This window comes from Scomber japonicus, chromosome 15 (assembly GCF_027409825.1).
Source record: "Scomber japonicus isolate fScoJap1 chromosome 15, fScoJap1.pri, whole genome shotgun sequence".
Classification (NCBI taxonomy): Eukaryota; Metazoa; Chordata; class Actinopteri; order Scombriformes; family Scombridae; genus Scomber; species Scomber japonicus.
The window spans coordinates 17,900,867-17,916,185 of NC_070592.1; the positions used below are offsets into that span (position 1 = coordinate 17,900,867).

Sequence of the window (15,319 nt, forward strand, 5' to 3'; positions counted from 1 at the left end):
CAGTTGATAGAGAGCATCAGTGACTCAGCACAAGTACATTTTTTAAATCCTCTCTGACAGAGGCAGACAGAAGTTGAGATCAGGATTTCTAAAAAGAAGTGCTGTTCTGGGCCAGTACAAAGCTATAATTAGCTGGGATAAATGGCTTTACTGTAGATAAGTGACTGCATTATCACAGTGTAAAAAAGATACGTTTTTATGCAGAGCTCTCTTTTGGAGACATAAGGGAGTGAGCAAAAAAACTTAAGAGGACTGCTTTAATATATTGAGCAAGTGTTGCTGTAAGATTAAAAAGATCTGAATAATTTATGATTTCATTATGAAAAAAAACCCACCTCAGCTCTGTTCCTATATTTTTAGATGTTAGCTGTGTTTTAGTAGCGTAACATAATTGCCAAAATGTAGACGGCAACATAAAAAGGCAACCACTAGAGGGCGGAGGTGACACTTTCCCTTGATGGTGGTCAAGACAAGTTATAGGGGAGTGTGTGCAGAGACTTTGAGTTGGGATGTAGACTTGTGATACACAGTTATGAGGAGAAAATTGCTTCTTCATTTGTGTTTTCCATCAACTCTCATCCTTCTTTCCATTTGTTTATTCATCCATAAACACATCTGTCCAACCTTCCTTCAGCGAGGAACATACTCATGATGGCTCTCGCTTGTAGTTTTAGGGAAAGCTGTTTTTCTGTATTTTCTCTCTGTCTGTGCTTCCCTTTAATACATACACCATATTTTCATGGGGAGACACAGGTGTCCAGCTAACGGCAGATTTACAACCCCTGAGGACCGACTTTTCAGCCTCACCACTTCACCCCAGTGTCCCCTCTTCCTCCTTCTCCTCCACCTCCTCTGAAATGAAAAATGTGCAGACAAATGGATGAAGCCACAGCTTGCAATCATGCTATGACGGATTCATCACTACTTTTAATCACAACCTCACAGACTTGCCCATTACACATTTTCACACACATACACACTCCTATAATCCTGATAATTAAGCTTTAAATTAATTTATGTTCCCATTAAGATTATAAATGGTCTGTCAGTGTGTCTAGAACAAACGTTCTTTCCATAAGGAGCTGTTTGAAAGGAAAGGAAATCTCACAATGCAACAAAAACTGAGTTTTCATGACCTCAGTTTTAGGTTATCTCTAAAGATTGCAGATTGTAAACAAAAACAACCCCTCAAATTGTTATCTGAAGCCCATATTTTTGGGTATGATTCCAGCATGCCCAGCTTTTTAAGGAGGATCTCACTGTCACCTGCAGCTTGCTTTCCAATCTACTCCGATCTCTAGAGAGCTACTGCCATCCAGCCCTGGTGTTTCAGCAGAGCTGTCCCCAGGGAATGTTCATTAATATGCCTTGTTTGCAGTCATGTCTCCAGCAGGAAAACAATTCTGTTGGCCCATGTGGCAGCACTCATGCTAATTAACACTGCGAATATTCATCACATTTAATACGAACACATGGTCCTTTCACAACAGGGCATAGGGGGAGGGCATTATGAATATTTTAGCATCATCCTTCTTTTTCATGCGCTGATTGCTCAGAGAGCACCTTGGTAGAGGTGAGATGACGTCAGCGCTGGAACAAACTTTGCAGGATAAATTTATCGCTGACTCTTTTCATGTCGTCTCTTTTAAAAACCACATGATCTTCCATTTAGTCAAACTGTTGATCCAAGATTTATCGGTTCCGTCTAGTCCACCTTTATTTCTGTCGTTCCTGCTCATGATGTCTAATCTCTTCCAGACAACAGGCCATCATTCTTTTCTGTAGCTCCTTCGAAGGAAAGTTAGACAGCAGAGCAAGTGTCAGCAAAAGTAATTAAACGTCGTCTCATGAGCCATCTAGTACACGTAATGAAGAGTTGGCCACACTGACTCCTCTGCTCTTCCTCTCTTTGCTCAGTCTCTGCTCATACAGGACAGTTTGGCCAGTTCCTCTCACGGAGTCACCCCGCTATCCATCATTGACGATGCATCGGCCGTTACAAATTACCGTCCCCTCTCGCCGACCAATCGACTGTCGCCACTGCTTCATTTACCTAAGAGGATGCTAATGACATCATTTACCAGCTGTCAGTCAAATACTCAACTGCCATTCAAGCCTTGGTGGGAAATCTGGAGATCGTACTAGAGAGACACTTTGTTGGGCATATAATACAGCAGTAATCACAAAATAATGACTTTGCTGATACTCCCTGAAAGCAATCAAAAGGCAATCTCACGTGGCGATAATGGGACCATAGCCGAAAGTGTGTTTCTGCACTTAAGGACTTGAAGTAACACGTGCGTGCTGGCACACATACGCAAAGGAAGTGTCCGCACAGAAATATATACATGTTCACCTTTAATGAGGAGCAGAATACAGGGAATCCATGCTTGTTATTGAAATAGTAATTACATTTTCCTTCCCTGCCATCATGTCCTATGTTCAGTTAATAATTATCTCCTTCAAAGTTGACCATGATGTCATTAAAAATAAAACACTGCCACAGAGATGGACATGAAAGGATGCGTGTCTCTTATCATGCTGTACAGAGAGGCACAGCTGGTGGCGGTCTTATTAAATTTAGAAGCTGATAAAAATGCATTGAATAAAAATGCAAAAATATGTTTTAGAAGCAGGCAGGAATGAAAAAATGAAAAAGCGGTAGTTAAAATTGTATGACTTTTATACCAAAGCTTCTGCCACTGTTAAATTACTATTAAAGTTATCATCATACATTCTGATACAATAAAAATCACATCAAATCAATGAGTAGCTAAATTAAAGAAGAGTCTGACTGTGCACTCTGATATGCTTTACTTCTGCTTTCTGTTAATGAAGAGGTACTGACACTAATCTTTGCAAACAATGCCAACTGTGCTGGTTCTTACTCTCTGTCACCCCCGCCTTATGTGTGAGAGGACGTTTCAGGAGGCACAACAAAACACAGACCTCCATCTGGCAGCACACACACACACACCATGGTGTCGCTTTGGTCAGTACAGTGCTTCAAATGCTTCCCACTGGCTGGGACTACAAAAAGCTAATGCTGAAACAACAGCCTTTGCTGCTCTGCGTGAAACCTAAGTGATGGTGACGGACACGGCATTTGTAAGAGAACATTGGAAGAAATGACATTAAGGCGATGACACAGGGGCGGCCTTTATCCCTATTTGGATTGTAATAAAAACCTTTATGGATGATGTAACAGGCATCATGAATGGTGGTGATATAGTGCTGATTAGAACTGAAATGATTAGTTGACTAAATGATTAACAGTTCAACAGAAAATTAATCAACAACTATTTTTTTTAAAGTGTAAATAGAATTTTAAAACCGTAAACACATTCACATTTTAAACTTACATTTAATTGTAAACTAATACTTTTTTGGGTTTTGGACTGTTGGATATATTAAAATGCATCACCTTCACGCAAAAAATATACTTGGCATGTTTCATTCAATTTTGATCTTTAACAGGCAAATTTACAATTAAGAAAATAAATGGGCTATTAGATATGAAAATAATGTGTAGGACTGCAACTAATAATTGTTCTCATTATCGATTAATCTGATAATTTTTTTCTCGATTAATCCATTAGTTGTTGGGTCCATAAAATGTCTCTTTCCCAAATACAGTACCAAGATGACTTCCTCAAATGTCTTGTTTTGCAAGTCCACAAACCCAAGATATCCAGTTTACTATCATAGAAAACTAAAGAAACCAGGAAATATTCATATATGAGGAGAATTTGGAAATGCTCTCACTCACTTATTAAAATAGTAGGGATTTAATTGAATTTAATAGTTGGCAACTAATCAATTGGCTAACCATCATAGCTGTAGTTGATTGTGGCATTAGTGATGGTTTAATTTCACTTCATATTGCCAAAACCTTGATATGCAGTACATTTTGGTTGCTTTCTGTTCCTTCTCTATGGTATGAAATGCCTAAAAAGAAACAGTCAATGTGCTATTTTCAGAGAGGGTGAAAAGCAAGAGAATGCTGTACAGCCGACTATCAGATTATATTCAATATATTCAGCTTTTCTACAGTGGTTTGACTCTGACAACTCTGTCATGGCTCTATGTAAAATCTGCTGAGAGCAACTGAGTGGAGAGGCACTACTTTCATCCATTAAAATTTCAATTATGTATCCACCCCCCATGGCTCAAATGTAAGGAGGCACTATATCTGGGTATTTCAATAAAATAGAGTGGTAAGGGGAAAATGTAACTTTAAAAAGCGGTAAAAAAAAGCTTTTCTCTCTCTGTGAATGCCTTAGGGAACTGTTTGACAGTGTTACTGTACCACAGGGAGCAGCGCATACTGTATTGTACGCAAGATGGATAAACATGCTTTCAATGTACACACTTAAACTGTACATACACTCATTTATTCCTTCAAACACACACACACACACACACACACACACACACACACACACACACACACACACACACACACACACACACACACACACACACAGAAGCATTATGCATTATGAACAAGCGTTAACAGACACAAAACAAATCTACAAGAGACTACTCAATGTAAATTCACAATATTCCCATGTACGCACACACACAAAACACATCTGGAGATCATCCCTGTTCTTCCTTCTGCATGAGTGATGCAGGGTCGGTGCCGGCTGTTGCTGCTGGCTGATGTTGCCATATTTAGAGGGCCGCTCTGCAGGCTGAGACAAACTGTCAGAGAAGCTCTTTTTCAACTACCAGCTCCACGTGACATGAAGCATAACCCATATGGATGACTGGAGAGAAAAGACGCCTGGGACATCTCCACTTACTGTTAGTCTATCAATAACTGCTGATGAAAGCCAAACGCTGTAAAGTTAATTGGCTGTAATTAAACATCTATTCAAGGACATCAAAACAGGTATTATTTCATTATATGGCACCACTTTCATCAGGGACCAGTCCTATCTTTGCTATAATGCATCATAGCTGAGTGGAAGAACTCTGCAAAAATACATTTCTTGATCTTATTAAAGTTGTTTTTTAAAATTAAGTCACACAAGTGCTCCATAAAAATGCAAACAGCACCCTTTTAGGCCATTGAGCTCACCCCCACGCAAACAGATAAAGTGCTTCAAATTAAACTCAGACTCCGAATCCATCAAAACTGGATTATTATATGAGACAGCCGTATCCCAGCATGTATCCACAATATGACACACCCACACATAAGTAAGCCTTTGTGGAGATCAACTTATCATTGTCTGCAAGGAATCCAAAGTACATACGGTACTGTGTTGACTGCTGTGTAGAAAAAATATTACACACACATGCGGTATGTGATGCATAAGAGCCCACTAACAACCTCTATGCATGTACTGGCTCTCTAATAAACAAACACACATAAAGAATAATAGGCAAATATCTAACTAAACCAAAAGACAGGAAATGTCTTAGTTTGCTTTTCTTTTCCCCAGCTGATTTACAATGAGCTGCTGCAGAGATTAAATGAGTGGTGTCATTATCTTGACACAACAAAACAAAATGTTAGCTCTGCATCTTCTCTCGTGCAACTCTGATGGTTTGATGCTAATGTTTGTTGATCTCTCTGGTCTGATTAGAGAACTCAGCTATGGTATTCTCATCCCCCTATTTCCCTTCCTTAGGAACACATGCACACACGAAAGACTAATGTACAGAAGTCCCTGCATAGAACCACGGCTAAGATTTCCCACTTTCTCATATACAAACCACGAGAAGAAGGAAAAAAAACATAAACAAAGACTAACTCATTATACTTCCCTAGGAGGGCTCACTGACAAACAGACACACACCAGTTCATTGCTCCACATTCACAAACACACATTCACACACTGTCCGAGTGTGCAAATACACGTGCAAAAACAATAAAGCAAAACCTTGTTGAGGGAGTGGGAGGTGAGGCAGCCATGCAGAAAGATATAAATAGCCTGTCTGATTTCAACAATAGGGGTGGAAGAAGAAAGAGGTGGAAGGGGGGAGGAGGGGAGAGAAGAGAGGGGGTCGAGAGAACGAGAGGGAGAGTGAGACCTCCAGAGGGAGGGGAAGAGAAAGACAAAAAGGTAACGCTAGGAGGAATTGAAGGAGAGTGGGAAGGAAAGAGGTATAGACAGATTTAGACAGCTGGAGAGGTAAATAAAACCAGTATGAAATAAGAAAACAGCAGGTCCCTGTGGCTGGAGAAAAGAAGTGGGGGAGGAGCTGGTTTACTGTGTCCTGAAACATGTTATAGATGTGCCGTTTCATGCGAGGCACGACAGCAGCAGTCACAGTTGTTGGCATATGGCAGTGTGTGCAGCGCTTTTACCAACTGTCCCAAGATGCTTCCTGAAATCCAAACATGGCATCCACCCAAAACCTTAGGCACCTGCACTCACATTATATTGTCACATCAGTTCTGACTGGATGCACCAGCACCCATTTCATTATTCATGTATGCATTCATTTTAACCTATTGGCAAAGTGGAGGAACTCTCCAGTCGCTAAAGAGCAGAGCTAGAAATCATTTGCATTGATTTGCATTAAGCGTCCTTAATTGATTTGCGGTCAGCAGCCTTAAATAAAGCTGAAGTAATAGCTAAACGCAGAGCTTAAAATATTTTGAAATTTTGGCTGAACACCAAGTGGTCTGTGAGGGTTGCTGAGGGAGGGAGGGTCTCTCAGCTGCTGCCAGAGCTTTTGAGGATTGCCATGTGAATAATCCCACATGGGGCAGGTCAGTCTTCAACATGGCTGAACAAAGCAGATTATCGACTCTCCTCTGTATCACGCCGGTCCAGAACAGAAATGTCAAACACCAATAATAAAAGGGTTTTGCTTTACATCTATGCCTGATTTATTTAGCTAAAGTGCTCATCCAACGTTACTTCCAATAATAGGGGACCAGGTTCAAGTTCTCTTGCCTAAGGGCACTTTTTAAATGCAGGACATTGATACAGACTAACAACAACGGTAGATTCAGAGATTTAACTTCAGAGAACATTGTAACAGGGATAGACCTCTGAACTGTTGCCATAATGACAATCTGATTATCAGGCTTTGGTAGGGCTAACAATTATTTTAATTATTGATGTATCTGTCCTGAGTTTTACAGATTAATTGTTTAGCCTGTATAATGTCAGGAAATTAGCAGAAGGACCCAAATCGTCATGTTCAAATTGGTTGTTTTGACTGAACAATAGAACAGACTAAAAGATATTCAACACAGAATGATTTAAATAAGAGAACGCTAGATATACCTTACATTGGAGAGGCTGTTTTTACTGGATGAAAGACTTTAACGAATAATCTAGTAACAAAATTGCTGTCATTTAAGCAACTGTCAATTGACTCAATGTTTCAGTACTAATCATCACCACGGTAGGTCACCCAGCGGTCGAGGCATAGGTCCTTACCACAAAACCATGCAGAAAAGGACAATAAGTGGATGCCATGGCAGTGTGCACTGTCCAAAACAAATGAGATCAGGTACTGGCAGCATTTCACAGACTCTGCTCTACAGTCTGAGGCTGACCTAGCTCTAATCCCTGTGTCAAACCCCTCTGGCTAAAACACTGGTTGAAGCTCATCCAAGGCTGAGAGACACAGTGTGGAGTAGAGGAGAGCAGTAGTAGTGGCATTGAATTCCTCTGGTGACAAAACGGTGGGTGTTGGTGATGTGGAGTAATCCCATTCACAACAAAGCCCAACCCCCCACCACACTCACACACTGTACACTGGAATACAGATGATGCCTGAAGTGTGACGGGGGGGGGGGGGGGGGGGGGGGATGAATATGGGGTATGTGTTTGTAAGAGAGGGTGAAATAATCTAGCAGATTATGTTGTGACTGACTGTGTGTGTCCTAATGAAAAGGCTGTGCTCTGGGTCCTTGCCTAACCTGCTTACGCCTCGCCGACTCCTCACGGCCCCATCTGTCCCTCCTCTTTCTCTTCCGCTCATCCCCTATCCCATCTTCTCTATCTCCCCCTGCTCTTTCTTATCTTTTCCTTCCTCTCTCCATCCTCCTCCCTCCCTCCCTCCTCCTCCTCTGCAGCCAGGCAACAACACAAACAGTCCCTCTTCCTCCCTTACTACCACCTCCCCTCGCTCCATCCATCCATGCTAATTGAAAACCGCTCGCTTTCTCCCCTTTCTTTCTCGTTCAATTCTCAGTACTTACATGTCACCTCCATGGTTCCAAGTGTGGTGTGATACTCTCCACAGTGACTGATGAATCCTTGTGCTTTTGCCAGAGAAGGAGTTTTTAGCAGTGCCCTGCGGGAGACAGGGATGGATGGAAAGATGGATGGAGGGAGCAGATGGCTCCTTGGAAGCAGTCTAGCGGTGTGTGGACAGTCAGCTTTCACGTTAGCCACGATGAGGGAAGACACGTCTGATAACACGGCTTGTGCGTCTCCTCCTTTTGCTTTTCTTCCTTCTGTTCCTCCTTTCTTTGTTACTTCAGTTTTCCCCACTTTTATTGTATTCTCTTTAAATACAAAAATAAAAAAACTCCCTGCTTCCCCTCTCACATACTCCCTCTTCTCTCTACTATATTATTTACGTATGCCTCTCTATCTGCCTTCCTCCCTCCCTCTGTGACTCTAAGAGCATCAGCCAGGCTGCTCTGCTTCACTTATGTTGATCTCCAGGCTTATGCCCTGATTGGATACACGCCATGATCAGAGACGCCAATAGTGCTGCAGCAAGTGGATCACATGATAAGTATGTGTGTGTAGGGGGGGTGGCGGTGGGATATGAGTGGAGAGAGAGAGAGTGAGAGAGAGAGAGAGAGGTTTAGACGGAAGGGGGAGGGGGGGACAGAGGGAGGGATGAGAGAAAAGGAGAAGAAGGAGGAGGGGTATCGTGAGTGGCTGCAAGCCTCTACATCAGTGAGGGATTTTTTTTCCAAGAGCCTGAGCAAAAAGAAATGGAGGCTTCTTTTTTTCCTCTGGTGGGGAAAAGGAGGAGGAGGAGAAGCTCTCATCACAGATGTTTGGATGAAGAGACGACAGGCAGAGGGACAAGACAACAGTTTCTGATAGATGCTCACACACACAAGCACATAAACATAACTGTGTATACATGCAGCGGAGAAATGGCTCCATCTTACCGAAACGGAGATGGAATAGTGCAGCGCAGCAGGGGTTACTATGGAAACAGGGGAAACGGTTGCCTGACAGTCGTAACTGTGCCCTGGGAGCATCAGACTTGCCTCCATTAAAACACACACACATGCACACACCTCTTGTTCTTTTTGTCTTTTACTAAATGCATCATTCAAAGAGCAAACCAGACATAATGTATAGAAGCTCTACAATAGTGTGCGTGGGTGCTACAGTGTTTATAAGCTTCATTTAATCCATTGTTTCAAATGAGCATAAACATGTAAGACCCTGTGTGTGTTTCTGTGTGTCTGTGTGTGTGTGTGTGTGTATGGGGGGGGTGCTTAGTCAACCATGAAGAGCCAGCTGCTGAAAGAGCTATCAGCGTTCACCAAAAACTCACACATGCGCAGGCCACAGCACCACGCACATCCAAAAACATTGATAAAACCTGAACAAGGTGTTTTAGTATTCCAAACGTCAGAAGGCTCAGTGCTGTCAGTGTCTGGCTGCTGCTGTAGGAGCCGAAGGGAAATTTAGCCGTATGCTAGCCTTGTTTTGAAGTGGACGCCCTCAGAATTATACTTGACACAGCTTATTATCCACCTACGCACCCTAAAGAGGATATATCTACATAATACTGTATGTACATGAGAAATTGACTGGCAACATGCATATATTTTAGTTACAACACAGTCAGGATCAACTTCTTGATTCAGAAAGCAGTGCTAGAGTTGACAAATGGTTTAACTCTTCTTGTAATCACAGGATTTCTTTGACTAACGATTAGTTGATTAAACTAAATAAATATGTCTGGATTGTTTCTCCAGTAATGTTGTCACTCATTAGATAAATGCAGGAATTTATGCAGAAGAGATTATCAAACATCAAAGCATATTTGTGAATGTCATTGTAACAATCATTTGAGTAGCAACTGATAAAAACTCTATTTTTTTTATCTCAACCCATCTTGAACTTCTGGGTGTCTACATATATTTATCCAAACAGTTCTTGACCATTAGGTCATTGGTCATGGTATCTTTCAGGGTGACATTATTGGTCATGCTCTTTTGCAAATGTAAACTATTTATCACCATCTTTTCTGTGATCCAAACAAATCTGAAGAATTTAATCAAATCCTTCTCATATTTAAAATACACGCACATATTCAGTTTGACTCATACGTCACGGTTCATTCTTGTGATCTACAGTATATATTGTCTCCTTTCCTGTCATTTAATGATTCACTTATTGGCCATCTAAAACAGTTAAACTAATCTTCTTTCTCAGGATTCAGTGGGATTTTCATTAAACTTTCCAAGTGTGCATTTTTGGACCGTCTTCCTCTTATAAATCATCTAGACATTTGATTTTTTTCCTTAAATATGCAGTACATGACTATTTCAGTTACACATAAACAACTCACTTTATTGCTGACAGAATTGGGTACGACAATGACAACTTTCAGATTTCATCAGAGGGACAGATGTCTCGAGAGTGTTTCCAAGTTCATAGTGGATCCAAACTGAGACTCAGCGTTCGTGGTTGAAAGCACAGAGCTCCACACGCACCGTTTAGCTGATAGGAAGCCCTTGAGACCAAACAGTCTTACTATCGACAAGCTGCTGCTGAATTTCTAACTCCCAAGGTACCGTGTGATGAAAGATGAGGTCGGGGAGGGATGAAGGAGAGGGAAGGGAAGCATCATCTATCCCAACTCAATCGAAAGTGACTCTCGGCTTCAAGGGGGGAGCGTGAAAGATGGGACTGGATAATAGGATCGCTTCCTTAGAGAGGTGTGTGTGTGTGTGTGAGTGTGTGTGTGTGTGTGTGTGTGTGTGTGTGTTGAATTCTCCCCCTAGTAAAACTAAAAGTAGAGCTGAACATCAGATGTAGAAGTCAAGCCAAGCCTAGTTTGATTATCACTAAATAACACAAGGTTTCAGTTCATTATTACAATATTTCAATTAGCAGGCTGACACAGAAACTCTCCAGGGTCACACCTAAAACTTAATTTCATTAAAACCAAAAATATCATCATGCTGAGAAGTTATTCCACTACCCATACAGGTGTTTTTAGTGAGTGACAAATGTAAAAACACAGGTGAGTGCTGAGGACTGAGGATGACTGGGTTTCACGGTTTTTTATCTTGACTGCAGTGTTACATTTGTTCATTCATAGATGCTCAAAAATGCTGTACAAAGACACAACAACATCTTTTTCATTTAATTTCCTCCATGTGTGAAATTTGAGAGACAGACTTCATTCACAATCTGGCAGCCGAGCACCAACTTCTGTTCTTAATGGCAGTCAGTCTGGTCTATGAAGCCATTACTGCTGTCTTCCATCATTCAACTGATGATGATGCAACTCCAGCATCACTTCTACAAAAATGTTACTAAGGGGAAACTGGAGGCTGAATTAGAAATTGCCACCTTCATGCAGAACAATATATGCACGTACAGGGACCTACCGAACAAAAGTAGTGGTGAGTTTATCTCATTCATTCGGCAATATTTCAGTGCTGATCAAAGCCAGAGAAGTGGACCACAACAAATCACTGTGTAAGCAGTGGCAGGGAAACAGAGAGGCTTGTGGCTTGTGTAGCTGCGTTTGGTGTTGGACACCGCAAGATAATCATAATTTGTTTAACAAATCAGGGAAAAGGCGCGCAGCATCTGTTGACTGCTACAACTGATGCCCAATTGAATACACAACATACAATATTTGTCATAAACACCTCATTACTATCAGAGTCTGGCAGCGCTAACACACACATTTACTGTGTGAGGCGACTGAACAATAGCCAGCTCACAGGAAGTTTTTAATCTTCATCCAGACCCCAATGAGCTCCAAATGAAGATGTAGAGCCTAATCAGTGGCTCAGCCAATGGAGGCAGCTAATGCTTCACGTCAGAGGAAAAGAAAAACAATGCAGAAAAAAGCTGAATATAAAAAGCCCCCCTGAGATGTGTATGCAGTTCCCTCAATTTACAACCTTAAAAAGGGAATGCCTAAGTATGTGCACACAGGAGAAAAAACATTTCCATGTCCATGCACCTTAATAAGGCTTGATATTTGGCAGTGTAATGATAATAGTTAACAGATTAGTTATTTTTAAGATGTAATTATTAGGGATGCAACAATCTGACTTTTTCAGTCCAATACCTAGGTCTGGTTTTAAACTGATGAAAAGTATTGATCTGATAGAGATGGGATCATTCTTTATGTATAAGGCAAAATCAGGCTTGATTTAAACATTGCTTTCCTAACTTTGTGAAACAAAACGTAAAAAACAAATACATAGATAGACATTTTCTGAATTGATATTTATTAAATTGGTATCGGACACCAAATCGGCCTTATCTCAAATAATTATCACAACTGTAGTTGAGATTGATGTATGTGTCTGTATTGCTTCCTGCTAGTGTCCACAACAGACATTAAAACAAAATTCCCCTTAAACAGCTAACATTACATTGTTCGCAGTGTCATCAATGTTATTTGCAATCAAAAATAAAAGTTTTTTTTTTTTAAACTGAAGATGTTTCATACTGCATTGTAGAAGAGATTTATTGTGTGAAATCATACCATCTCTCATCTTTCTGTGTGTTATTTAAAAAAAACAACTTCTGTTTTATTAGTCAAAGACTGACTGGCAGCCACTGCCAATTTTAAATTTGGAAACTTTGTTCCTGGAGCCATGTCCACAATTTATTTTAGTCCAGTGACACCACACTCGAAAATCCAGCAAATGTATTATGCACACTGGCATAAAGTGGATTTACATTTGTGGCTTTTCCGGTGTGAAAGCACTACATACTCACAATCCAGTTATAATTACTATGTAACATGAACAGGACATATGATGCTGTTTATTCATCTTAGTCATCCACACTGTCAAAAACACGCATTACATACCTTGTTGAAGTCTTCACTTGTAGCTCTCATCTCCTTCCAGGTCTTGTTGAGCAGCTGGATGCAGATGCAGAAGAACTCCTCGAAGGAACGGTCGTGGGTGAAGAACATGGGGTGGAAGTCGTGGCAGTTTTCACTGGCTGTGGACGCAAGACAGACAGACTTTCATTACCACGGCACTTTAAATGAAAGCTGCTACCCATTAATGAATCCTGTTAGCAAGTGACAGCTATTCATTTTTATGGTGGCACATAAATTGACAAATTACTTTGCACTGAATGGATGCAAAAAAGTAGTCACTTACAATTATAACTGGTCCAAAATGGTAACTGTCAACTAAGAACAAATTCTAATGACTGATAGACACTCCTGTGATGGATAGAAGCTATTTCTATCAATCTAATGACAAAAAATTCAGAGGACTCCATCTTTAACACATGTATCAGTGACTCAGCTGACCATTATCTATTATTTCTTCTCTGTATGCATTTACTGTATAATTACATGATTTTACCACTGCAGACCCTCTATCAGAGCTTAATCTTACCGGGGAACACTTATTCACTGCAAATGTACACACAAAACACACACAAACAAACTGATAACAGCCAGTCGACCAGGAAAAGTCCATTTACATCCACCACTGAGGGCCTCGTGCCATATGGTGGCTTTCAATTTTAAAATATGTAATTGAGCCTGAAGCCTAGACCTGAACACCTGACTAAATAGGAACAGGCATCATCCCACACACAGTTACAGAAAGTAAACATTACTTAACTAGAAAATGTTAGAGATAAAATCTTCAAATAGCTGCTTCTGAAAGCTGCTGTATTACATTCATGTGTTTGATAATCATACATGATTATTCTCTTCAGCTACAAAAATAATCAGACTGCTGAAGGTCCAAGTTCACAATAACACCTCCTTACCCAGAAAATAAGGAGGACAGAGTAATATGAAATATGACAGACTATTCATGAGAGATAATCTAACTGGCCTGGGAGGGATTCTCTGATTCCACATTATAAACATGGCGGGAAGTTGATGTATTTAAAGGTCATTTCATAAAAACAGCCACTGAGAATGAGATACAGCACCCGGATGAAGTAAGACTCTGTTATTGAAAATTTAGCTCCTCATCAACTTCAAACACAAAATATTATTTGGAGACAAATTGTGACCAGCAAGCATAGTTGCAACTGGATTAAGTTGAGATTTTTCATTTTCTAAAGCCAGAGGTGGTTTATTTTGTCTATTAGCGGTGTAGTGAAGCGTTTCTATAAACACCATTTGTGTGTGAGTGTGTTTGAAATACGAAAGAGAGAGAAGAGGGAAAAGCCAGAGGTCTTGAGTGCCCAAACCACATTAACCAAGAGGTACAATAACAAGGCTTGACATTCATTTGAACTAAATTCGTCTCCCTCTCGTCTTGCTGAGATGAGTGGCGGCCTTGAGCTAAAGGTTGGTTCATTTAAAGAGTTTCAGAGCAGAGCAGCGGGGACACTGGCCCACCATGAGCAGCCATGAAATTGGATGGAAGGGGTCAGGCAGCAATTGAAACTTCACAGTATAATGAGTGATGCCTGCAGGCCATGGGCACAGCGACCTGAGCCCTGATTTGGAGCGATGGATGGGAGATTAAGGGAGGGCGAGGTGGAGAGATCCAGAGGGGATGTGTGACCGGTGCCGGTAGTCAATCAGGAAACTAATGGAGGTGAGCCAAAACAGATGCTGACTGGCAGCTTATGGCATGGACACACTGCACGACTTTCAAAGTCCTCTGATCAATATACTTTTGACACTCCAGAACTTTCTGTCTTGTAATCAGGAGTCTTTAGTGGTTTGCACACTACATGACTGATCTGACACATTACAAGATATCTCACCAGAAGGAATCCCCAACAAGTCCAAACAACAATTTGTCACGAAAATACACCCGAGAAGTACGCTGATTTTCAGTGGGAAAAAAAGAAGAAAACACAGGCAGCAAGGATTTTCTGTTCTGCAGAAAGAATTGGATTAAATAAATATTTTTTGCAATGAAGGTATGTGATTCTGATAGAGACTATATTATTGAGCCCCCCCCACCCCTACACCCTTATACATAACACTGACATTAGTTAACAGTGTGTTACCTTCAGAGACAAAGAAAAAACGCATTAAGGAAAAAGACAGGAGGGGCAAAAAAACCCTAAAAAACTTCCTCAGTGAAATACCTGTTTTTGTCTGACTAGAGTGTTAAAGTTTGGAGTGACCTCTGAGCTAAATCAGCTGTTTATTGGTAGGACCAACAGAGCTC

General features: G+C 40.9%; 1 protein-coding gene across 2 annotated transcripts in view; it reads right to left on the reverse strand.

Moving 5' to 3' along the window:
• The window catches only part of elmo1 (engulfment and cell motility 1 (ced-12 homolog, C. elegans)), a 101,049-nt gene that overhangs the window by 14,704 nt on the left and 71,026 nt on the right, over positions 1–15,319 (reverse strand). For both annotated transcript variants that reach the window (XM_053334872.1, XM_053334871.1), the window contains exon 16: positions 13,024–13,160. In XM_053334872.1, the coding sequence (XP_053190847.1) occupies positions 13,024–13,160 (137 nt within the window). The remainder of the gene's footprint in view (positions 1–13,023; positions 13,161–15,319) is intronic.